This window comes from Periophthalmus magnuspinnatus, chromosome 20 (genome assembly GCF_009829125.3).
Source record: "Periophthalmus magnuspinnatus isolate fPerMag1 chromosome 20, fPerMag1.2.pri, whole genome shotgun sequence".
NCBI lineage: Eukaryota > Metazoa > Chordata > Actinopteri > Gobiiformes > Gobiidae > Periophthalmus > Periophthalmus magnuspinnatus.
The window spans coordinates 12,755,231-12,781,939 of NC_047145.1; the positions used below are offsets into that span (position 1 = coordinate 12,755,231).

General features: G+C 39.3%; 2 protein-coding genes across 2 annotated transcripts; both read right to left on the reverse strand.

Moving 5' to 3' along the window:
* Positions 1 to 261: 261 nt before the first annotated feature.
* LOC117388426 (C-C chemokine receptor type 3-like) lies at positions 262 to 2,530 on the reverse strand. Its single transcript, XM_033985974.2, has 2 exons — positions 2,069 to 2,530; positions 262 to 1,152 (listed from the first exon to the last, which is right to left on the reverse strand). The coding sequence occupies exons 1-2, from the start codon at positions 2,266 to 2,268 to the stop codon at positions 309 to 311; spliced, it is 1,044 nt and encodes a 347-aa protein (XP_033841865.1). The 5' UTR covers positions 2,269 to 2,530; the 3' UTR covers positions 262 to 308.
* Positions 2,531 to 3,689: 1,159 nt separating this feature from the next.
* Positions 3,690 to 25,794, reverse strand: si:dkey-225n22.4 (collagen alpha-1(XXI) chain). The gene is made up of 32 exons (XM_055230313.1): positions 25,722 to 25,794; positions 19,193 to 19,301; positions 18,567 to 18,703; positions 18,365 to 18,484; positions 17,706 to 17,822; positions 17,450 to 17,636; positions 16,809 to 16,974; positions 16,479 to 16,698; positions 15,394 to 15,567; positions 14,763 to 14,840; positions 14,666 to 14,677; positions 14,479 to 14,568; positions 14,094 to 14,147; positions 13,965 to 14,018; positions 13,741 to 13,794; positions 13,616 to 13,669; positions 13,255 to 13,308; positions 13,131 to 13,184; positions 10,834 to 10,887; positions 8,082 to 8,126; positions 7,965 to 8,018; positions 7,785 to 7,838; positions 7,387 to 7,440; positions 7,194 to 7,265; positions 6,928 to 6,963; positions 6,437 to 6,481; positions 6,313 to 6,345; positions 5,992 to 6,147; positions 5,867 to 5,921; positions 5,507 to 5,701; positions 5,086 to 5,163; positions 3,690 to 4,898 (listed from the first exon to the last, which is right to left on the reverse strand). Exons 2-32 carry the CDS (start codon positions 19,293 to 19,295, stop codon positions 4,711 to 4,713), a joined length of 2,847 nt encoding a protein of 948 aa, XP_055086288.1. The 5' UTR covers positions 19,296 to 19,301; positions 25,722 to 25,794; the 3' UTR covers positions 3,690 to 4,710.
* Positions 25,795 to 26,709: the final 915 nt, after the last annotated feature.

The window sequence follows — 26,709 nt, forward strand, 5'->3', positions numbered from 1 at the left end:
GTCATATGAATTTTAACCCTGAGTTAGGAAAATCTAGCCCTTGCAATTAACAATTCAAAACAAAATATTATAACTTTTCAATGGGCAAAAGTTCTAAAACAACTGATAAACAGGAAGTTAAATGCACAAATACCTGACTCTTTTGTTCTAATCTGCAATCACTGTTGCTGTTTTCCACTTTCTGTCCATTACAGAAACAAATGAGACAGATCACGAGTGATAAAGGCTGTACAGCTGTGGAGGAAGAGAAACGCCACCACTGACACAAATATCTGGTAATCATAATTGGCAATCTTACAGACATGTGTCTACAGGTCATTGAGGGTACTTTTGGTGGAAATGTTGGTTTTGCTTTGACTGATAGAAATGTGCTTCCTTAGATCTGGGAAACGTTTCACCACTAACATGAGAAAGTAGTTCTGAAACTTCTTCCCCACAAAAGTGTAGAAGATGGGGCTGATGCAGAAGTACAGATGGGTGAAAATCTGAGTAACTTTCAGCACAGACGACCACTGTTCACGTTCATCAGGAGTGGAGGCGCATGCGTGCATCAATAGGGCGATATTAAAGGGGGTCCAGCAGGTAAAGAACAACAGCACTATGATAAATATGAGGCGCACTGTCTTAAACTTGGTGCCAATGTGAGAGGACAGAACGGTGCAGGCGATGCGCATGTAGCAGTAGATGATAAGGAGCAGGGGGAAGAGGAAGAAGAGCAGCAGCTGCATGTAAAAGCCCAACCCCCACAACACCGGGTTCTCCGTCTGTTCATCCTCCTGGCAGAAGATGCGGTCGTCCACCAGCCGGACTATCAGCTTCTGTCGAATCATGGGTTTAATGCAGGCCAGAGCAGTGACCATCCACACAACCCCACAGGAAACCAGAGCATAGGCCCTACTCCTCAACCTCCCCGAGCTGATAGAGTACACTACCGCCAGGTATCTGTCAAAGGTCATCAGGGCCAGGAAGAGCACAGAGCTGTTGAAGCCCAGGTAGTAGAGACTGCCCACTATCTTACACATGAGCCTACCAAAGGGCCAGTGTGACCTCAGCTGGTACACAGCGACGAAGGGCAGACTGCTGATGAAGAGTAGAGAGGACAGCACCAGGTTCAGCAGAAATAGGTTAGTCACTGTGGTGAGCTTCTCAAATCTGCACAAACACAACAAGCTTCTGTGAGTACAGACTATGCACTACGCACAGCACTGTGCAGACAGCTATATGTACAGTGATCTGCTTGAGTCATGAACAAGAATAGCCACAGGCCTCACACTATCCTTAAAGTTATTGGGTAGGGGTGCACCGGTCCGATACTGGCATCAAATATCAATGCCTATACTGAAAAAAATAGCTGGATCACATATTGTGTTCCAAATACTGATTCAGCCGATATCCTGGTTGGGCATATAATTTGATGTAATAAGTAAGACCATTCGCTGGTTGTAGTTGGCCCTTGTTCTGTAGTTACTTGAGATAAATAAATAACAGTTTTTATCAGTTTTGCCTTATTTTATTTTTGTAAAGTAAACAAATGGTGTTTTCAGTCTCTACACTGATATCGGCTGGTACTGGATATCGGCAGATACTTAAAGCTATTGTGTCAGAATCAATATCACAACTGAAAAAGCTGCATTGGTGCATCCTATTCCTGGGAATGTTAAATGGAGTCCAACATTTCCAAATTTATGAACAAATACATGATTACAACAAGTATCTTTATGTGGTAGTAATTCTCCACAGTTATAGTAATATTTTAAAGCACTGAAGAAATCCTTTACTCAAACACAGGTAATAGATAAGGACTATTCTAGCCCATATCTGGTTCATCAGAAGACGTGTCACTCATAGGCCTGCCTTATCGACTTATCGTTCAATATATGAAAGCTAGATTAATATATTTTGGGGTTCAATATTTATTGTGCGTGCAGTTTCTTTGCAATAATGGTGAGATCTTTCTGATTTGCATTGTAATACAAAAAAGATTCAGTTGTTGAGGGTTGAAAAGTCATTACATTTGTTGTGGCTCATGTCTTTTAATGATACTGTATATTTAAACTTTGTCACTCACCGATGGATGATGACGAGCACCAGCACATTGGCACAGAGGCTGAAGGCAAACACCAGGGAGTAGAAGATGGCCAGTATGTAGAGGCTTTGTTCCTCCTGCCTCACCTCTTCTGTATACCCGTAGTCACTGATGTTCAGAGACAGGTTGTAGTAGTCAGGGTACTCGGTGCTTGCATTTGTTGAATCCATTGCATAATCCATGGTTGTGTTGATCGACTGCAGATGAATGGTTACTGTTCTCCTTTCTTGTGTGGGTAGGAGCTATTGGGAGAGATAGTGACTCAACTTCTTCTTAGAATCACTCAGAGAAGGAAGGAAGTATGGCTCACAATCACCCCTGCTATCTTTGTATCACTGAAAATGTTCCATTAATGTAAATATCTAAAGTGCATATGACAGGTTTTCATGTTTTTCTAATTATCACTTGGTTTGGTGGGATAGTACCTGTGGTAAATATGTATAATAATTTTATATAAGTTAAACAGCCCATATTACACTATTTTTTAAATCTGTTTTTGATTACACATGTTTAACACAAAAACCCTCACAAAAAGTCTCTCAGACAGAAAACTCTTTTCTACCTGTGGTAATACAGGAAGTGCTCCACAGTGTTTTTAAACTTCATACACCTTCACTAAAAAATATTTGATTTAACAAAAAACGTGTTGTCATTTATTTTTATTGGTCTAATTAATTATCATATTTTAGACACGTTTTAACCCTTGTTAACATTATGGTTGCTAGATAACAGAATTGGAATTACATCTACCTACATATCACATATTGTCATATCTGCTGCCCGTGTCCAACCAGGAAATACAATTATAAATTACACCAGAATTTAAAAAAACTAGACAGATTTATGCAATCTTTTTTTTTTTTTTTTTTTTTTAAATCTTATGCAAATGTTTTTGTAAAAAATAATAATAATAATAATAAAAAATATTGCATAAATGCAATATTGTGGAACATGTCAACACCATTACATCTCACTAAATACAGATATTCAATCTTCAGAAATGTTACATAGTACTTTTTCCACCTATGTATGTGAGTAGCAGCAAATACTGGCTAAAATATACACAGTTCTATCTTACAGTATATTACTAGTTACTAAACTACTAAGACTATACAAAACCTGATTAATTGTGGACTTTGATGTACCCAGTAACTCATGCAATTTCAAATGTAACAGAATACAATTACAAGGCTAGAATTCTACTTAAATACAAGTAATTCAAGAAATTATCTACATTATGGTAATGCAAATAATATGCAATTGGTTACTTCCCCCCCATTCATACCATACAGTGGATTCCCTCTTGGTGTATTTCCTACATGCTCATGGCGTCAGGTCCTTCTCCCTCTGTTCATGCTTGCAAAGACTGACCCAGGTCAGCAAGAGGGGAGGCTGTTTCGTCAGACTAACAAGAAACAGCCATGACTCCTCTCACAGATGGGAAAGTTGCCCCTCCCATGAGTGTCCTAACTCAGGATCAAACCATATTCAATTTCGATGAAATGGACAAATACTGCTTTTCCTTTAAAATGACAAAGGTTTCAAGTGCAATTTGACTGTCATTATAACAATGATTTTTTATTTTTTTTCATGTTGAAAGCACAGAAACTCTGCAAGGGATCATGGTCTATAGCTTCTTGAGATTTTTAGCATGCCTCTGCAAATCAATGAACATGAAAATATTGTTTGGTCCAAAGTATTGTGGGAGTTCTCATCATTATAATCATATGTATATATCATAACATTACATTTCTAACATTACCTGTGCTTGACACAATCTTGTTTTATCAAATGGAAATCATTCCATTGTATTTTGGTCATTTACACAGAATGCCACACAGTATTTGCAATACTCTTAACTCGTGGTAAGACAGGGCATCACTGAAGAGGGGAGCCTCACATTCTGTGGGAGTGGAGCATTTGTGGAACGCACAGCTCCTGTGGTCCCCTATAGTTGTCCTCACAACTCCTCTGGGTAACTGTGAAATCTACATACAGCATAACCACATGTGTATGTTACACAGAGGAACATGCAGGCATGCATAGGTAGAACAGGAACTGTGTGATTATCAGGAAGTGTTAGTAAGTGCACTTAATAGAGCTCATAGTGGAGCTGGGCACTTAGGGTCCATACATTTTTTTCTTTTCCAAAACTCACCCACATGGACATGTGCTGCAGTAATGTCCAATCATAGGGTGTGGTCCTCGTTGCACATAATAAATATGACTCCAGTACAACGGCTGTCTCTCCCTCCTCTGTAGAGCTTATGTCTTCACTCCTTACTGTTCATCCACAGCTTCACAAAGCCATGCTGAACGATACAGTGTTATGTTCAGAGGAGGCTCCTGCACTACCTGCCTCTCATGTAAGAGAGACACTGAACTAATCAAAATACTCTAATTACAACAATCACAGAAAGTAAAAAATAAATATAAGTGAATGTAATTGTTTTTTACATGTGTGGCTCTCATGAGATGGAGGATTCAGAAGTAGGTATAGGCCTGTGACTGTTCTTAAGGGCACTGTGTTGTCCCTCACTGTCATGGTAGAAATGTCAAATGTGAAGCTCCAGACCACACAGCACACGGCAGAGCAAACACTCAGTCAGAAGTAGCCCCTGGGTTCACTCGCTGGGGCCTTTGCTGTAGTGGTCTCTGAGGTTGTAGCTCTGATAGCACATGGAAACATCACAGACCCCTGGTAGACCGGGGCCCCCACGTTTGCCAGGATATCCCGGAGGGCCCTGCTTCCCTTGAGGGCCTGGGACTCCTGGATGGCCGGTTCCATCGAAGCCTCGTAGACCTTGTGATCCTAGAATATACCAAACAGAATCAAAGTCCATAGTGCTTATACTGTAAGCTAGCAAATATAGGGAGTTTATTTTGCATACAATACAATCAGTTAAACTACATACACAATTTCAGATTACCAATAGCAGATTTTTTGTAATTGACGAAAATAAATAGTTTTGGTTAACAGATATTTCAGATGAGTATACCTGGCTGCCCAGGTTCTCCGGGGGGCCCTTGATGACCTTCTCCTTTACTGCCCTTCTGCCCTCTAGGTCCAACATCACCTGGGAACATTATATCACAGTGTTTTAGTGTGTTTTAGTGAATATATTTCTCAGACTACTGCTGGTCCCTGTACTGGATGTCTTATAGTGAATGAATGAGAATGAGCACTAGTCTGCTTTGTACAGTATGACCACTGACCACTGAGCCACAGAGACCAGTCAAACCAAGAAACTGAGAGATAGGTTATAGTAGGCCTTAAATAGCTTCTGTCAAACCATTTCTGGCAAGTGTTACTTTTGTATTGAGCTATGAAATTACAGAATGCATTTAACCCTGAAAGGTGTCACAAAAACTGCTTTAATTAGTTTAAATATTATTAGAGATCAAAGAAAATAGTCCTACCTTTAAGGCCTCGATCTCCCTGCGTGCCTGGAGGACCAGGATAACCTGTAGCTCCGTTTGTGCCAGGGTAGCCTGGAGGTCCAATAGAGCCTTTGGGTCCTGGTGTTCCACGCTCACCAGGGGGTCCCTTCACACTCATACAAGGGGCACATCTAGTTGGAGCGCTGACAGACTGCAGCAGCACGGGCAACTGACCTGTAGGCAAAGAAACAGCATTAAGAGTTAACATTTCCTTGTTTGATATAGCATATGGATACCTACCCTAATTAACTGTGAACTTTATAGTTGAAAAAAGATTACTATCATGTTTCGTTATAGCACAGTCCTGTCCTGTGCCTTTTGATGATGTGGTGTACTCACTGCGCAGAGCCTGGGTGCAGAGCTTCAGGAGAAGGTCATCTGATGGGGCTTTTCCCTAAGAACACCAACACTGTGACATATCTGTGTAACAGTGTGGTACATTTTCTTAAAAGCAAAGGGCTCACCGGTTTGCCAGGGTATCCGGGTTGTCCAGGCTGCCCAGGCTGACCTGGAGGTCCATCTTGGCCTGGAAAACCTCTGGGGCCTGCCACCCCTGTATGGCCTGTGTCTCCTTTAGCCCCCACAGCTCCTGTAGGGCCCATATAACCAGGGGATCCTCTCTGAGGAGCATAAAGATGCCGTTACATTTTATTTGGTCTGCCACTAGTATCTACCAGTAAACCTCTGAACCTAGAGCATACTTACAGACCAGATAAGTATGGAGTACAGAGTATGATGTGAGCAGTGTGTGAAGCTGTCATATCAGGATTATAGAAAATACAAACCTCTCCTTTCCTTCCAATGGGTCCCACATCACCCTGACAAAAACAGAAGGATAAGGATGTTCTGTTCACTTTTTACACATAAATAACCTCCTCCTGACAGCCTAACTAATGTAACCACACTTACAGGCAAGCCAGGATCTCCAGGATCTCCATCATGGCCTCGTTCTCCCTGAAACACACACACACACACACACAACCCCCCCCCCCCCCCCACACACACACCCACACAGACACACACACACACACACACACACAAACACACACACACATGCACAGACTTTATTTGGCAAATATTTATTAGAAAATGTATAATCTGGCTGCATTCTGTCTATTCTGAGTTTATTTCTTATTGCTTTGCCTATATTTCCCTTTCTTTCTTTTTTTACACTTTTGCTTGAGTAATTAAGGAAATATTTTAAAAGTGAATTATTATTTTTTTGGCTGTGGTCCTGTTCTGTCAAAAACCCAAGTCCTCTATTTCAACAAAGCCTCTTGAGACAGCTGTGGTAAAATATTGTACTATACGTGACCAGGAGACTACACATGAGAGACATAGTATATGAGAAGACACAGGCAGTAGCATACATAACTGTTAATACAATAAAGAGGGCATACCTGTATGCCTTTGCAGCCTGTTTCCCCCGTATTTCCCTGTGAGTGATAAAACCATGCATTTAGTAATCAAGATTTATATCAAATACAGTGAAATGTAAACTCTGCTCCTTTGAATTGTCATTCTGTTTAAGATAGGGTGTCCTGTCTTGAAAGTTCAGTGACAATTAGCCTTTAGATAGCCACAATTACAGAAACATATTTTATTTTGTTTATCCCTCTCACTGTGTGACACAGATGTAGTTCCATACATTACCCTCTGTACTCACCTTATGACCTTTGATACCTGGGAGCCCCACCCTACCGGGTACACCTGGGGCACCTGGCTCTCCCGAACAACCCTGCAGATAGCACTATTTACAAATAACTCCAACATTGCAGAAAGGAGTTATGTGAAGGAATTCTACATGGAACGGGTGCTGATAATTCGTTCACCTAATTTGTAATGTGTCTCTGACTTACCTTTTCTCCAGGTAGACCCAAAGTTCCAGCTGCACCTGGATCTCCGGGCTTTCCCTGAACACCGTAAGAAAGGTATCATTGGTACTCACATTAGCAATAATAAAACAGACACATTGGTTTAGTGATATGTGATGATGACACATGTTGGACATGGAATTTGAAGAGTCATATTTGACTTTTCAAATGTAGGTCAGTGCTATTCCTCTCTGATTCCCCTCTATGGTGTCCTCCAAGGAGCAATTTTAGCACCTATCTTTTTCTACACGTGTTGTCTTTAATTAAACTCTGTTTTATAGAGCACAACATTTACTTCTTTTCCTTATAATACATGAAACTGAAAGGTGTTTAGTTATCACATGTACCAAGCTATTTTAAGTAACCTGATACATATAACAAACCTTAGCTCCTTCAGGGCCAACTTCTCCAGGTGGTCCTGGGGCGCCCTGTGTTCCCTGTTGAAAGACAGCAGCAAAAACATGAAGCAGAACAATAGACTCGGGTTCTCATTTAGAGAAAAAATTAAACGGTTTATGTGTGCCATAAATATTTATGTAAGAATATGCAGAGGAATTACAAACCATTGTGCCTTTAACACCAGCAGACCCCGGAGGTCCAGCTTGGCCTTTGTCTCCCTGAATCAAAGTAAGAAAATGTAAGATACTCAAAAGATACCTAATGGTGCAGAGTGGACATACCGGGGGACCCAAAGGACCTGCTGCACCCACAGCTCCACGCTCACCCTACAACACAATAAAGTTTGGTTAGGTCTGTGCAGCTGCAGTTTGCTATGGGGAGTCACCTTTTTATCATAAAATATGCATAAATTACTGTGTTTTATGTGTGCATGGATTTGTTGAAGTTTGTGTGTAGACAGCAGTGGCATAATTTCCACCTGTATTGTTTGGTAATCTCAAACAATGATGTTGTTAACCTGTGCCATGACTGATCCTCTATGGTAGTCATGTTTTGGCATCCATTTCCTGGCCTCTGCACTTATCAGGACATGGAGTGGCCCAAACAATGCACTGGATAACTGCTGTGGTTGAATTACTGACTGTATACAGACTGGGTGTGAACATAATGACTTGAACAGTACACAGAGGATTCACATAAACATGAAACCACTTCACTGAAGCACTGCCAACCAGAGCCAGCACTGTCGGGGAATGCTTCTTTACAAAGACCCTTTGTGTCTTATCCTTTAATACTGCCCTGTGCATTAACGCTGGAGACTGTTTGTAATTAAATGCATTTAAACAGGACCTTGCTGAATGAGTAAATATAATGCTTTTCTTGTCTTTTAAGACCTGAATGCCACTGTTGGCACATACAGCTATCCTAGTCTTATGCATCCTGAAGCACAACGTATCAGCATTACAGGGTGCTGTATTGGCCCATAAAGAAATTTGTGGTGAACTAAGACATTCCCTGTACATCAATTAATTGACTAATTGACTACTTGAATAAATAGAGAGTGTGGTTCTCATGCAAAACCAACTGTGTGCAATGAGAAATAAAAAGTATGTTTATAAGTGAAAAGGCAGATTAAATTGTCCAGTCACTCCCTAAATTCCAGATAACTCACTCCTCATGCATGCATGCTGCTTTCAACTGTGGTGCATTTAAATCCTTATAATCCTAATAAAATGAATTAATTGACTAATAAAAAAAAAAAAGTTGGACTAAGAAACCATTGGAGCGATCAGTTGTCTAAAGGACTATACCTCCAGAAAACATTACAGTCCCTGACAAAAGTCTTGATGCTTATCCATTTTGTAGAAACAAAAGCTTATAACCTGACTTTAAATTAATCGATTAGTTTTAGAAATGTCTCATATGAAAGCTAAAACCCTCCCAAATTATGTTCAATATACTAAAATAAAATTGCTTCACTGAAGAAAGATTGATCATTTAATGAACACAGAAAGGTCAGATTTTGGCAAGGCAAAGGTCTTGTTGCCTTGTCATATGATGCACCCAATCCTAGATTACAGCCTCACCTGTGATCAGTTACTGATCAATCAATTAGTGGGTGTGTATAAAAAGAACCCTAGCACACCAGACCTTCACATCAACTGCAACTTGACCTCTGACAACATGCCTAAGATCCACCCTGAGACCAAAGCGTTAATTATCAAGAGGCTGAAGACCAGATCCACTGCTGAGGTGGCTGACACCTTCAATGTGTCTCAGCGTCAAGTACAAAGAATAAGAAAAAGATCTGAAAAGACTGGAGATGTTTTTGACAAGCCCAGGTCCGGCAGACCCCGCAAGACAACTGCTCGGGAGGACCGTTTGTTGATTCGAAAATCCAAGGCCAGCCTCTTTTCCACTGCAGCAGAGCTCCACCAGGCCTGGTCACCTCAAGTCCCTGTGTCAACCAGAACAGTTTGTAGAATTCTGTCTCGAAATGGCCTCCACGGTCGAATCAGAGCACAGAAACCAGCACTAAATAAAAGGCAATTAAAAAACCGTGTGGCATTTGCCAAGGCCCACAGCCTGCTAAAAGGATGAACACTGGAAAAGTGGCAGAAGGTGGATTTCTCAGATGAATCCTCGGTTGAATTACAGCCGCCGCAAATATTGCAGGAGACCTACTGGAGCCCGCATGGATCCAAGATTCACCCAGAAAACAGTTAAGTTTGGTGACGGAAAAATCATGGTCTGGGGTTACATCCAGTATGGGGGTGTGCGAGACATTTGCAGGGTGGAAGGCAATATCAATAGCCTAAAATATCAAGAAGTATTAGCTACCTCTTACATTCCCAACCATAAAAGGGGTCAAAGTTTGCAGCAGGATGGTGCTCCATTGCATACTTCTACCTCTACATCAAAGTTCCTCAAGGCGAAGAAGATCAAGGTCTTCCAGGACTAGCCAGCCCAGTCACCAGACATGAACATCATTGAGCATGTCTGGGGTAGAATGAAAGAGGAAGCATGGAAGGCAAAACCAAAGAATCTTGATGAACTCTGGGAGGCATGTAAGACTGCTTTCTGATGACTTCATCAACAAATTGTATGAATCATTGTCGAACCACATGGATGCAGTCCTTCAAGCTCATGGAAGTCATACAAGATATTAAATATGGCTCTCACAGCACCACTACTTAATTCACTGACGTTATACAACATATTTTTGTATTTGAAGTAAATTATTTGTTCAATTTTCTGTAGGCGACAAAAACTTTTGCCTTGCCAAAATCTGACCTTTCTGTGTTCATTAAATGATCAATCTTTCTTCAGTGAAGCAAATTTATTTTAGTATATTGAACATAATTTGGGAGGGTTTTAGCTTTCATATGAGACATTTCTAAGACCAATCGATTAATTTAAAGTCAGGTTATAAGCTTTTGTTTCTACAAAATGGATAAGCGACAAGACTTTTGTCAGGGACTGTAGTGTGCTTCTATCATTTTGAATCATCGTTATCAAGTGGAAAATATTTACCGGTTCCCCCTGAAGTCCAGCAGGACCTATAGGTCCAGGGTCACCTTTCAGCCCCTGAGAAAGAACAACAATGTATTTCATTGAGACTCACTTACACGACCAAAGACTGTAGTTTGTAATTTCACACACAGTAAAACGTGTCAATGTGCTGATGCTGCTGGGCACAACAAATGGGGAGAAGTGACACATAAATGTGGAGGACAAAACCGTACATTTAGCAGTCAGCTCGTAAAAAGCCACAGTGAATAGGAGCCAAGAGGCAGGAGCTAAAGTCATTCCACAGCACACAGTATGGATCATCTATCCTGTCCTTAACCTGAGGTTTTTTTGTTGTTGTTTTTTTTTAGCTTGTTGGCCTAACTAGACGAGGCGCTGACACTTTTCGTCTATATCCAATCCAATCCAATCCACTTTATTTATATAGCACATTTCATAAACAAATTGTTTCCAAAGTGCTGCACAGAGACAAAGTGACATAAAAAAATAAAATCAATAAAATCAATAAAACACATAAAAATAAATAAAAGAAAAGAAAAACACAGAGGACCACACAACTCACGCGGTGTTAAAAGCCAGAGAATAAAAGTGGGTCTTAAGACGAGACTTAAAACACTCCACAGTTTAGGTCCAACCACAGAAAAGGCCCTGTCCCCTCTGGTTTTAAGTCTGGTCTTAGGGACCACGAGCTGGAGCTGGCCCTCAGACCTCAGAGCGCGCACCGGGGTGTAAATTTTTATGAGGTCCGAGATGTAATCTGGGGCCAGACCATTCAAAGCTTTAAAAACAAACAATAAAATCTTAAAATCAACTCTAAAATTAACAGGAAGCCAGTGCAAAGATGCAAGAATTGAATTGAATTCTATATTCAAAGCCGTGATCATATTCGCTGACTTTGACCTGACTTTAAAGCAGGGGTGTCAAACACTTTTTCACCGAGGGCCACATCAGCAAAATGGCTGCTCTCAAAGTGCCAGGCATTAAATAAATCTAACTACTTTTTAAACTTGTTAAATAATTATTTCTGTATTTATTTCTTATTCAAGTTACAAATATTGTACATGCATTTTCCTAGATGTAAAAATATGGCTGTGTAACTGTGCATCTCCTGATAAAATGGCATTTTAAGACCATCGTATCTTTTAATTTACCCTATCGAGGGCCACATAAAATGATGTGGAGGGCCACATTTGAGTTTGACACATGTGCTTTAAAGGTATAGTATGTAACTTTCTGGAGGTGTCACGTCACCTGCATCCATGGAAACAGAAAGTGAAAAACATGTATTTAAAGTAAGATATGATTTGGCATGGCATAAGTATTATGCCATATTGTGGATGATCATAGCCAAGCATGGAAGCAAGTAAGACATGTTTTTATTTATCTATTTATTTATTTTATGGCTTTAACCTGTGTTCATAATGTTTATTGTGCTACATATATATATATATATATATATATATATATATATATATATATATATATATATATATATATATATATATATATATATATATATATATATATATATATATATATATATATATATATATATATATATATATATATATATATATATATATATATATATATATATATATATATATATATATGTGGGTGGTGGTATAAAAGATAATGATGTTAGCAGGTTAGTGGGGACAGACTGGGAGGAGCTGGTTAGGGCCTGTTCTTTTGGCAGAGAGGAAACTCACTTGGTTTTATTTCAAGTGTCTAGCCGCACTGCACATACAGAAGAGTGTGGGTCTACCACAATGACAAGCCCTTAATTACACAGACAAGTCGGCTAAACCAGAGGACAATGAGCGACACAATGTCATATATTTCAGTGTGTCAAAAAGGTCTGTTTGATGTGGCTTCTTCACAGATGAATGCACAAGAATACACTCTTCTCAGACTTAGATAGGCGTATATATATTGTTAACCTCCTTTTAATGCCCTTGTTTTTTTAATCATAGTTTATATTTACTATTATCATTCATTCTTTCATGTTCCACCATACCGCTGAAGCATGTTCCTAGTTTATGAGTTTTGTTCATTGACAATGGCAACAAAACTTCTGATACATTCAAGATACTTCCAACTCTATTTTAGGGCTCAAATGTGAATGAAATTACTGTCTGGTTAACACAAATAAATATCAAGATGATAATCTTGATCTAGTGGATGGGACATGAAGAAATACTATTCAATGTGGACTCGCATTTGAGTCATTAGTCCAAGGGAAAATTTATAAGAAATTGTTCTCCATTGCGCATTAAACTTTCTTTACTTTGTCTCACCTTTGGGCCTGGGGTTCCCACCTCTCCTCTTTTCCCCACAGGTCCTGGGTCTCCCTGTGCACACACACACAACATTTGAATAAGTGAACAGTGACACCATGGTCAATTCTCAAATCAGGTTTACCATTGGCCCGTGTTCTCCAGCTGGTCCTATTTCCCCTCTTTCACCAGGGACACCCTAAAACAAAGACAACAACAAACTTATCTAGTCACTGAAATTATTTTGACTGACATATACCAGATCTACACATTTGTGGCTCAGACCTGCACAGACTGATTTGGTAAGTGCCAAACTTATTTTCAGTTGATGCAAATTTGTACAAACTGGTGGAGAGGTTTAGACTAGTGCAGGCTCGATCAGACTGCTTTCAGCTCTAAAACTACTAACACAAAAGGCATGTATGCAGCTGAGCAAGCACTTCTTATATATAAACACACAACCAGAAGATAAAGCAGGCGAGGGAGTGCTATGTTATGATTATTACCTTTGGTCCACGAGGTCCGGATTCTCCAGGCACACCTGGTTCCCCTGGGTCTCCCTGCAAACAAGCATTTTCAGTTTTTTAGACAAAGTGTAATAACTGATCAATGATGTATTCACTTAACATACTTGAAGACCTTTGAGACCAGTCTCTCCTTGTAGTCCTGGGGGTCCAGGTTCACCCTGTCAAATTCAGACCCAAAAGATATGTAAGTTGTGCTATAGTGAGTTTTGCCATGAAACACCAGAATGTCACATTATAAAAACTATGTGCCCAGTGTTACTTGTTAGTACATTTAATGGTTAATTTAACATGGTGTGCTTGATTAATCAAATAAAGAATATCCATAGACCTTGTTCCCACGTGCTCCGGGAGGCCCAGGTGCCCCCACTTTTCCATCTTTGCCCTACAGAAGAAGCCATATGCTCATTACTTTACCTTCTATTTAGAATTTATTAAAGAGAGAAAAAAGAGCACTTACAGGTTTCCCATCAGGGCCTGGGGGCCCCTCCCGGCCCTTCTCTCCCCGAAAACCCTGCACACAGGACTGACGATTACTAAACATGAAGCCAATCAGAAGCATGTGTTCACCTGATGGATATGATGCAGTTACATGGACCATCAAAGTGGAAATAGTGCATGAATTGAAGATATATATAGTTTAATCTAAAGCAGATAACATATGTGTCATGTCACTGAGGGTGTGGTAATAAGAGTGAGGTTAGAAAAATACAGATTGGCCAAATGGCCACATTTCCACATCAGATCTGCTTGCTTTCCCTTTCATTGGTGAGTGTGGTCTCTCTCCTCTGCACCAAAATAACTAAATATAGGAGCACATAGTGATAAGGAGCAGCTGTATGTACCATGCGTCCTGGCGGCCCGCGTGGCCCTGGGGGGCCCAGGACACAGTTACAATCATCGGGCTCCTCTGGGGCTGTTCGGTTCAGAGGACACTGGGGACAGTGCACAAAGACATGTTATAGCACATGTTAACAGATCATTCACTTAAATGTAAAAATATTGAATTATTTCAAGCAATACAGCAATTACCCTCTCATCATCCTGCCCGATGCAAAAGAAGAAGACAAAGAGGTTATGGAGCATCAGACACAGAGAGCAGTGACTGTGAGAGGAACAGAAGGTTTACCACAGAGTAGATCTCACAGGCCGTCTCCCTCTCACTGTGCTCTGGGTCACAATATAGACGCAGCTTCTGGAGGTCGACCTACACAACAACAACATGCTCTGTGGGGTTTTAAAATACTCTTGACAGCTTCATTGTGCTCTGCTTCAGTACATGAAACTTTCTCTTCTAGAAACTGTGTGGTTTGAAGAATTTTGACAATAAAATTAGCAATGTGGCATTAATAGTTGTCAGCTTCCTGTTATATGTAACACTTGGTTTCAAAAGGTTTAATACTTTATTCTAAATAAGTCATCGCTAAGGCAAAGGTCCTAATTCTGTCTGAAACCCATAGATTGGCTATTTATGACTTTCAGTTTCCTGGTTAGAGGTGGCATTTTGAGGACTTTTGACCTTTCAAAAAATTTAAAATGTTCATTGCTAGACATGCAGCACATTTAAAAAGCTCAAGGAATTAATTCTGCACATGTCCACTTTACACAACATGGTATTTAGCCATTAAACAAAAATATTATGAAGCTGAAATATATTCCATCATTCCACTTTTATGTTATCTAACTATTTATTTCATTTCAGCAAACCATTACCTTTTTAACTGCATATCTTATTGTAATCCAATCATCAGGACTCCTACCGAGACAGTGACATCCGTGCGGCTCTTCTTGGCAACCTGCGTGTGTCCATTGATGAAGATGGGCTCCACAGGCTGCAGCTGGTGCTCCTGAATGAGTCGGTCATCCAGGAAAGCACTGACTTGCCTGGGCCTAACTACGATTTTCAACTGGTGCCACTTTCCATCAAAAAGGGCCTAGTAGGGAGAGACAAGAGAACATACATATTAGTTAACTCTGTAATAGATTCCCAATACGTTGCATTAACATTTTAGAATTACATGATGTCTGATGGAGGGCAGGGGCACATACCAATTTGTTTTTTGGAAGAAATATCTAAACTTATGCTTCACAAATGTTGACCCCTGTCATTGTTGGTTGTGAGGGATTGACTCCACAAACTCAAGCAAGCGAAAGAAAAAAAAACAAAAAAAAACAAACACATTTTCTAAATTAATGTTTTCCCCTCTGGTTTGTACAACAGCGTATAGGGGTAACAGTGAAAAAATTTATTAATATGGGCGCCACAAGAATAAAGTAATAACATTTCAGAAAACAATGATGCACTTTTTTTTTGCATTTGCCACTCTGGGCTGCATTTGCTGCTCTGGGCTTTCGTAATCTTCTGAATCTATTGTGAAAAAATAATTTCACTTTTGTTTATTTATACTAACAGAAGAATACAAAGACCTTGCCAGTTTTTTGTTTCATGTGGACAGGGCCAGCAATAAGAGAGATATTGACAATAAACCAGGTTAACAAATCTGCAGTCTGTCAAGTCAACAGCAAATTCTGCCATAAAATTCGACCCTGACCTACAGCTCAAGTTGAAACTATAATTACTGGATTAACCACATGAAACAAAAACAATATACTTTTTTCACAAGTGATTAATGTCAGCTGAAAAGACTTCAAAGAACCCCTGACTAATAATGATATGATCCAACAGTTGAGGATCAAAAATGTTGATATTTCTTGCAAAAATAATACACCTCCCATAGAGTTATACAGGTCCCTGGATCTGTTTGACATTTTAGAGCACAAGTAATCTACACAAAAAGAGTAATGTGAATTGAATGGGAAAATATAAATTGTCATACTGCCATACCTGGAAACCTGTGTGGAATTGGACTCTCTGCTCCCTGTCTGTCACACTTGTGGTGGTAAAGGTAATAGTTTTGTTCTGGCCGCTCAGGGTCACGGCTGCCTGGACCTCCTTGTTCTTGGACAGCACCCTCCACAGGTCAAAGGTCAGCTTGAAGCCACTCTTCAGACGCATTGTGGCCACAAACACGTAGGACGGGGGGAGGCCCTCTGGGAAAATGTTCCTGGAGAATAAATAAATAAGAGAAAGGAATAAGAGAAAGAAATAAGTCAATACATTTGTTCATAAAATAAAATTTAAAAAAGTTACTCTCTCCGACACGTGCTCACATACCTTGTGTGCTCCGTGATGTCCACATCTGCGCTCAGGGCATAAGCAGCCTCAGTGGACAATGATCCTGGGATGCTTTTGGCTTTTACAGGAATGTTCATGCCCAGCAGCAGCTCAAAGCCTTTCTCATCACGAGATGGTACAGGGATACGTGTAGGACATACTGACTCTGAAAATAAAAATAAAGAAAGCAAAATAATTATCCATAAAAACTAATTCAAAGTAAAGAGCACTATTTCATTTCAAGTGTGGAGATGTATTCATCTCCATGAAAAAGGAAAAATATTTTTTATGGAGATGAAACATGAATTGGCATAAAACTCCATGTAGACTGGTATTATTTTTTTTTTCTTTTTGGCAATAAAAATGCCTTGCAGTTGTCATAGCAATTATCTATTCAGGACAAATATATACTTCACCATTCAAATATATTTTGAATGGTGAAATCTCGCTTATATAAGCAGAAATTTTACATCCATAAATCCTATACTGTGGAACATTCCAGACAAAGAAATAGCATTTTCATTAGACAAGCATATGACCAATCCCCTGCCAGAAAGCTACATAGTGCATTTTTAAGGTCAAATATATTATAAAACATATTAGAATAAATTGGACTGGATTAACTACAGAACAGTGTGGACCTTCACAGAGGCGCTGCTGCATGGCCTCTCGGATCCGGTTGATGTTGGTGTAGTCCTGGGCATACAGGACGTAGGTGCTCGATGGCTTGTTGGCAATGGTGACCAGTTCTGATGTGGTGATTTCAGATCCTACCCCCACTGCGAACACGGTGATGCCTTGTGCACGGGCCGCCTCACTGGCATCCACCTATTAAACAGTGCTGATTAGACAAAAGCATCAGAGCATGGAGAGAGCATGGAGGTCTGACATACTGACCACATCATCCTGGGACTTTCCATCTGTCACGACTACAGTGATGCGATTCTTTACTGTACTGCCTCTCTGGGATGAGCCAAAAACGTGGTCCACTGCAAACTTGATAGCTCTACCTGTCTGTATGTAGAACAGAATACAGCATTTCAAACACTTCCTTTTACAAAATAGCATACACACAATATAATTTTAACATTCACATTGGTTACTTTATGAACTTTCCCTCCTCCTCTTTTATCAAGTCATGGGATTGGCACAATTAGTTAAAAGTAATTAATACAAATAGTCACGTTACTGCAATTGAGTTGATTTTGGGATAATTTTACTTTTTGTCACAATAATCCCACTGCATTGCCTGTTCTGATCGTCCAAAGCTCAGACAATGGGGCTCTGTAGTTTAAGTCAACTTTATTCAGCTGTAAACTGTTTGAGTAATAAAGTGTTATATAAAAGACTGGTTTAAAATGCTACTAAAACTAATTTGAGCAGGCCTAGTATTTTCTTGTGTACTTTATACTTTTTCTTAAGTGCAAATTGGGAAGGGCTGCAATACATTTACATTTACACTTTTACTCAACTTTCTGTACTTTTCCGCCCATTGCAATTAGACAGTCTACTCAAATGCATTGGCAAATATCACTTTATTCAGTAATAAGTCTTACCTGAGTGTTTCCTCCCATGTAATCTATGCTACTAATGGCTTGGATGAGTTCTGCTGCCCCCTGGTGTTTCTCCAGAGAGAACTCCAGTCGTGGTGTGTCACTATACTGCACAACGCCCACCTACATAACACATAGCAACAGGTCCATAGACTCAGGTATTTGAGAGTAGTGTCAGGTACTATGTGAATGGTGATTGTAGTACCTGTGTGTACTGAGGGCTGATGTCAAAGTTGCTGGTAATGTTGACGAGCCACTGTTTTGCTATTTCAAAATCTTCGGGACCTACACTCCAGGAGCCATCCACAATGTAGACCAGGTCATTCTGAGCAGTGCTGCAGCCTGTACACAGTTACAGAATATTTATCTCTATTTCAATCAAAGGGGCTGAATAATTTTTTTTTCATGTAATAAAGTAAAATTAGTTTTGCCCCAGCACAGATATATAAAAGCAGCTCTTAGAGTCAAAATTAAAACCACTGTGTGATGTCTGCATCTAATTATAAAGCATTTTTATCGTCTGCTAACCAGGAAGTAAGGCTGATGTGCTGTTAGCATGCTGTTGTTCACATTACCGTGACTACAAAACTCTGCTGTGGCCACTGAAAATTGTGAAAACCACTTATACACCCACTGTGGTGAATAATTAGGATGCTAGGAATGTGTTGAGAAAATGAATAGGTTTAAAATGAATCAGTTCAGTTTTTTACATTTTTATGACAGTAAAAATCAAGTACAGAGCCTTTATTAGAGTATGTAATGTCATTAGTGTGTGAATGATCTCCAAATATGATGTGATCGAGGTTCAGTGAACAGTTTGTAAAGTCTTACCAGCTCGTACATTGTCCTCGTCTTCAACAGCTGAACTCACAAGCAGCACAGCACTCCACAGGGCCCACAGAAACATGGCTCCTGACATGTCCTTCAGAACCATGTAATCCTGTAGAAACCAGCAAATAATGGAGGCCAGAATGTAAGGTATAACAGGATAAAATAACAACATCTCTTATATCAAACTTATATCTTGTTCAATTCACTCAATTACAGTAACATTGGTAACTGAGTGACCCATCTCATATCTGCAGTTTTTAGACAATCCTTGAAAAAGTTGTTTACCAACAGCTTACTAACTTTCTCCAAATTAACAACTCCTTTGGTATTTTTCAGAACAGACTGCTGTTATCAAAGTCACAAATTACATCCACCTGAACAATGACATGGGCAAAGTCTTTGATCCTGTTAGATCTGAATGCTGCTTTTGACACTGTCAATCATGGGATTGTCTTACAGAGACTAGAGGACTGGGTGCCTATCTCTGGTACTGCACTAAACATGGCCTATCTAGAAGACAGGAAGTACTTTGCTGAAATTGAAACTGCGTCTAAGATCACATGGCCCTAACCTGCGGGGTGCCCCAGGGGTCAGTCCTGAGACCTCTGTTGTTCAATCACAACAGTCACAACAAGAATGTGACTGACCACAAGTATGCAGATGACACTAAGATCTATGTCTCACTGGCAGCAGGTGAATATGGACCAGTGGATTCATCTACTGTCTACTGCACCCAAGAGATCGTTGTGTGGATGCAAAACAACTTTCTCCAGCTAAACTCAGATAAGACAAGTCTGTGGCTCACAGAAATAAGGAGAAAGTGTCAGCAGTCACCTTCAGTCTCTCTCTGTAAAAGTCTTAAATCAGGCTACAAATCTAAGGGTAATACTGGACTCAGACTTGAAATTTTATAGCCACATCAAAACAATAACCTCTACAGTTTTTGTCATCTAAAACATTACAAAAATCAAAGGTATACTGTCTAAACCAGACTTGGAGAGTGTCTTGTCTGCAGTAGATTAGACTACTGTAATGGCCTGCTCACTGGCCTCTCCAAACAAGCATTAAGACAGCTGCAGCACATCCAGAACGCTGCTGCTACTCAAGTCCTGACTAGAACCAGGAAGTACAACCACATAAGTCCTGTGCTCAGGTCTCTGCACTGGCTTCATGTGGCTCAGAGAATAGACTGGTTGTGTACAAGTCTCTCTATGGCCGAGTATCACAGTACATGTCTAACATGTCTCTCAGGACTAAACATGGGGAATCAATGTTTCAGTTTTATGGAGCTAAAACCTGGAACAGTTGACCTCTACTTTGACAATTGTTAAATCCAGGCTCAAAATGGTTTTGTTTAGCATATAACAGATTTTTATTTTTTATTCTGGACAGTTCTATTTTAATGTTAATTTTATTATTATTTATGTTTTGTTTGCATTGTGATTTGTTTGTACTGTGATTTTAATGTCTCTTATTCTGCAAAACACTGAAGGTGATGCAGTATAATTAATATATGTATAACTGATTTATACCATTTATATCATTGCAGCGGACCCTCTGTTCGAAAAGTTGCATAGCGCACCTTTAATGTACAACAATCATCAAATTCTTTTCTTCATAAAGTGATATGTAAACATAAACTAAAAATAAGTCCAAACTAAAGATGAAAAAATATTATAAAACTTCATGGTCATGATTCACTGTAGTAGTTTTGGCATATAAAAATAGCTTGGAGGGTGCATACTTTTGTAGGCCCATTATTAGAGAAAACCTTTATAGTTTTTATAGGCGCCACCATCATTCAATCCATCCAGTCTGACTATGTCATTGTCTCTTAGATCACATCTCCACAACACAAATAAAATTGTCATTCTCATAAACTCAAAGAGATGTTAGCAGGTTCATTTAGGGTTACTAGCAGTTGTTGTGTCCTGGGGTTAATAATAATGTGTGTCCATGCTAACTACAGATTCCAGTTATTATGGCCAGAGGTGGCGGAATGAGGATTTTGTTTGTATTGTCAATTTCTACTCAAATTTTAATTGTGCCTTCAAATTTGAAAATGCCATGCACCCCAGACACCCTGTCATTGCAGCACCAAAGATGTGGTTTTACCACCAACAACAGCAACTGCTATTCCAGTTAGTAACCTAGACTTTATCACCAGACTTTGCTAAGGAGAATTCAAATTATTTCCACCTGTCTCTCTGCTGCATGTTACCATTGTGTTGAGCATGACACTTATCCTTTCCTGCAGGGTCAGTGGATGTCACTATAGGTCTAGCTGTTATAAAATAGTTCTTGTGTTTGAGAGCTTTGTAGTATAGGAAATTTACAGTCATTTTGAGAGAAAGTCCAAGTGTGTATACTGTCTTTGTGAAAAGTCCAAACCATGGCACATGCTTGGGCGTCGCAGCTGTCCATAAAGCGGGCCATAAAAGCTGTCTGCTGCTGTTATGTGGACTTGGCATAAACATGAGATTTGATTTTCTTGTGAAATCCAGGCTAACCAGCAGTCTTTATAAGCACCATGTTTTCTTGGTGGTTGGGTTCATTGTGCAGAACAAACATGGTTAGAGTAACCGCAGAGCCAGATAAAACAACAAGCTCCAGAACAGGGATATCAGATCTAGCTAACAGGGGTCTGGAGGGATTAACGCCTGGACTCCAGACAATGTTGTAACGATGATGAGTAAGTTTAGCATTGTGGATGTCAACAGGAAGAAGCCAATAGTCCATGTATGATACCAGTCTAAAATGCATAAATGAATCCTCATTTGTGGAAAATGTAATTATCATAATTCATATACAGAAAAATGTGTGTGCATGTGTGTGTGTGGGGTGTGTGTGTGGGTGTGTGTGGGTGTGTGTGTGTGGGGGTGTGTGTGGGGGTGTGGGTGTGTGTGTGGGTGTGTGTGTGTGGGGTGAATTGTCCTTGTATTTTGGATGGAATTTTGTGTATTAATATATAATGGATTTTGTTTTAGAACTCAACTTTCCTTACTGTGATTTTGTGCATATGACAGATTTTCATGTTTTATTTATTATTACTTGATTAGTAGTAAATTATTATTATAGTTTTTTTTATAGTTATTATAGTTGAGAGGAAAAGCGCAAAAATACAGGAAGCTGAGGTGGGTTCTAAAACAGAATACTTGTATGTATGTCAAATCTGGTGTCCATGTCTAACCAGGAAGTAAAATTGTTTAGCTATGTATATATAAATATTTATTTTAATTCAAATGTTAAATATAATGATGTTAATTATGCTTTAGTAAAATAGTATAGTCTATCTTGTCCTACGCAATTTAAACCTTTTTCAACTTATTTCACAAGCTATCATTTGGCTGATATGAAACTAGGATGAATATACCCCATAAGTACTGTCCCACAAACTAATAAAAACATTACAGGAACATGAAAACCTGCCATATGCTCTAGGTCTTACATTTAACACACTCCTGGGTTCAAACATGCAAAGTAGTCATGCTCCGTCTGCTCACTTTGCTTATTTGTCCTTTTTTTCAATGTAAAGCATCTTTGAGTGTCCAAAAAAGTGCTATATATATGTTTGATGCATTCTTACTATTAATTCCTTGGGGTCATCTATCTGCTCAGGCCACCACAGGCTGCAATAAGGGACCAAATGTTGGCTAAACGACCCTTTCAGTGTCAATAAACTTACTTAAAATGTGATAGGACAATTTTGGAAAATGGCAAAATTAACTGTACAAAGGTCTGGTCCACATTTCTGCAATACATTTATTAGGTATTGCACAAATGTTGTGCAATACCTAATAAATTGCTTTATACAAAAGATTTATTGATTAATTATTGATGTATTTATATTTTGCTTGTTTACTTTTCTTCTGGTTGTAGGACTTTCTGGTTGTGGTTACACACCTCTTAGAAACCATATCCTTTGACTAATGAAAGACTGTGATTGCTGCACGATGAGATGGTCTGATCTTATGTCTTTGGGAGGAGCACAGTGATGCGGTCCAGATGAGATAGCTACACGCAACAGGACCAGTGAGGATAGGCCTCCTTTTTGAACTTTCCTGTGCTAACATCGGCTTTGGTTATTTCAAATTCTTCATGAGCTTTTAACCATCTTACAAAAGTGTTCCCTCATCATAGGCTTACTTACTTAAATTGTTTGATTCATTCATTCATGTTTAATATTATGTCATGTTAATCCCATCCTACATTGTTATTAACTGTGTTTAAATGTCTGCATTCTATGGGTCTACTATATTTGAGGGAGTTATTGCAGCCCTATACTCCAGTCAGAGCTCTGAGGTCAGCTGACCATCTCCTGCTGGCTGTGCCAAAGCCAGGCTCAAGACCACAGGTGACAGAACCTTTTCTGTGGCAGTGTCCAGACTATGGAACAGCCTCCATCTGCCTGTCAGATCCTCACAGTCTTTAATGCAGTTCAAGACTAGACTGAAAACACATTTCTTCTCCCTGGCATTTAATACTACCTAGACAGGATATCTTGGCGTTTTATTGTTCTTTTCCTATGTTATCTGTGTACTTGTTTTTTTTTTTGGTTTTTTTTTGTTTATCTGTTCTGAAGCAGTTTGGTTAGCTGAAGTTGTTTTAAATGTACTATATAAATAAACTTGAACTGAATTGAATACAGGTTTAAGTGCTTTGAAAATGCCTGTTTTCACCATCCCCCTATCTCCGTTCACAACTCTGCACATTACATTTGTGATTATTAAAAAAAAATCTGACTCTGGGTCATACAAGTCTAGGATTCAGAAATGTCATGTAACCTTTTGTCAGCAATAAAAACATGGAAATTAAATTCCTCTATGAAGCAGTGGGGTCAATCAATTCTGCTGTTTTCAATAGGAAATCAATGTACCTGTTTCCATAATCAAGCCGTTTTAGATCAATATTGCAGTTTGCAATGAACAAAACAGAAAAAAACATATTGTCTATAAATGGAACATGAAATTGTTCTTTGGAAAAGTGCACCTCTTCACAAACAAAAAGGAAAGTGACAATTGCGAAGCGCCTGTCCATTCCAAACCCAGGTGCACTTAGCGGTTGTGGGTGATGTGAGTCCTTTCATCTGAGAGCATCACACTAATGAGCAGAGGCCAGCCACAATCACAGCTCTGTGGTTGCTCCATCGCCCTCCTCTGGCCCCAGACCACATTGCATTCCATGTGTTGAAACCAGTGTCACCACCTTATAAAATATATGCTGTTTGATGCCCTTTCATACTTCCCGTTTATTTGTTTTTATTGTAGTAATGCAAGTAGCTCCTACAGTGAGTCAATTATCTTAATTTCACAAAACAAGGTGACATTTGTGTCTTTCAGAAAGAGACTTAATCTATGTTGAATTCTTCACATATTACAATGTAAGCTACAGTCTGACTTGTTATTGGATTGAAACAAACAAACAAAAATACGGGGATAAGTCATCACACCTTCAATGATAATCACTCATGCATTTATAATTGAAAGTTGTATGAAATTTGTTACTCAAGAGTACAACAGCAGTTCTGCAAGTAGCAGTTTTCAACTATTTTCAACCACAAATTTTCAAAATATTTGTCACACAATGGTCATATCTGTTGTACTATGGTCACACGTGTAGTACTATGTAACACCTGCTACACTATGTAACACTTGCTGAACCATGTAACACGTATTGAACTATGCATCACTTGTTATACAATGTAACACCAGCTGTACAATGTAACACTTGTACTATGTAATACCTGTCATACTCTGTGACACCTACTGTACTATGCAACACCTGTCATACTATGTAACACTTAGTTTTTAAAAGATCAAATCGGATTTTAATGACTAAAGGACTAAACAGACATCTATGTAACACTTGCCATACTATGGTCACACCTGTCATGTTATGCAACACCTGTCATACTAGGTAACACCTGTTGCACTATGTAACTGTCTTACTATAGTCACATGTGTCTTACTGTTGTTGCACCTGTCATACTTTGATTACACCTGATGTACCATGGTCACACCTGTCCTTCTATGGCCTCTCCTGTCATACTAGGATCACACCTGTCCGACTGATCAACTCTGCTTCCATCCCACTGTGATCACATCTGTCTATGATAACACCTGTTGTACTATGGACATACCTGTTGCACTATGGTCACACCTGTGGTACTATGGTCACACCTGTTATATGATATATGATTATATTATATGATTATACCATACTCATCACGCCTGCCCTTCATATTACACCTGTCTTACATCGCACACATGTCTCATGGACAGCCCTGTCTTTTCTCTTGACTCACACCTGTTGTAACTATTCCAGTTTTGACTCATTCTTCCTATTACATTCACCGGTCACACATGTACCATCCACCACATAGCCCCTCTGATACCACCTGTCAAAAACATCACATCATTTGCCTTGGTAATTGTCCTGCCCATCACACCTGTCTCTCTAGCCTCACCTGTCCTATCTACACACTGTACACAGGACATGCATGCAGGATCAAATCAATGAAATTACTTACCTCATGTGCTCTGCAGGCTCTGACAGAACCAAGTGAGATCCCGCAGCAGTCATCGGTACAACTACTGTGCAGAGGGAGGGACCAGTGGGAGGGGCCCCACTGCCCACACACTTAACACAGTAGCCTATACGTGCTATAGACAGTACTGCAAAAGACATAAATATAGCAGTGAGTGTCATGGGTAGAAAAGACATCCCATTCTTGCAACATTTATTTTTTTTAATATAACTACATAAAGTCTCGACGGTTTTATATTGCCATATTTCTCATCACTCAGTTTTAACTAAAACTAAAAACTAGTAATGGGTTTTGACTGGTCTATAAATGTAGGATATCACAAAGAAAAAAAATGGAATTTCAACTGAAACAGACAGAACAGTGTTTAATAATTGATCATCATAATTGCACAGTTCTACCTTCTGTCTTTTGGATTACAGATTAAAAATCTAAATTGGGTCATATAGTCGGTCATCTCTGTCATGTTATAGCCTGTATAAACTGTAATTATATAACATTTTGTTGTTAATTTTTATTATTCATAGGATCCCCTTGAAAACATGATGATGCATTCCTCCTGTTCTTCATGGAGAGCGCCTTTTTTGGTTAATAACAGACAAAGTAACAACCAGTGGTAGCAGTCAAACATTGTACTCAAGTAAAAGTACTTTTACTCAGGGCCAGCTCAACCTTATTTGTGGACTAACCAGTGCTGCTTTGGGCACTAAAGCCACCAGAGGGCCTCCAAGAGGGCCTAAAAATTTACTGTAAATAATGAAACATTGTATTGCATTAAAGCCTACTGAATGACATTAAACTACACAGGGAAAATGTCTATGATTTCATCTCTGATTTGGGCTAGTTCTATCGACCTCTGGCAAAAACATCACTTGTATTATTAAATATAAAGGTTTCCATTTTTGCTCTATATCTTCATTCTGTTTCTTAGTATATGCTTAAGTTAAGCTTCATGGTTTTACAAATCCAGAGT

Bases quoted from the DNA above. Each gene is read 5' to 3' on its own strand.
- LOC117388426 (XM_033985974.2), bottom strand. From the start codon at position 2,268: ATGGATTATGCAATGGATTCAACAAATGCAAGCACCGAGTACCCTGAC. The intron at 1,153-2,068 runs GTGAGTGACAAA...GTGTTTGTGCAG, and splicing joins GTGCTCGTCATCATCCATCG to ATTTGAGAAGCTCACCACAG.
- si:dkey-225n22.4 (XM_055230313.1), bottom strand. From the start codon at position 19,295: ATGGTTCTGAAGGACATGTCAGGAGCCATGTTTCTGTGGGCCCTGTGG. The intron at 10,888-13,130 runs GTGAGACAAAGT...GTTCTTTCTCAG, and splicing joins TGGGAACCCCAGGCCCAAAG to GGGCTGAAAGGTGACCCTGG. The intron at 5,922-5,991 runs GTGAGCCCTTTG...TGGTGTTCTTAG, and splicing joins CCGGATACCCTGGCAAACCG to GGAAAAGCCCCATCAGATGA.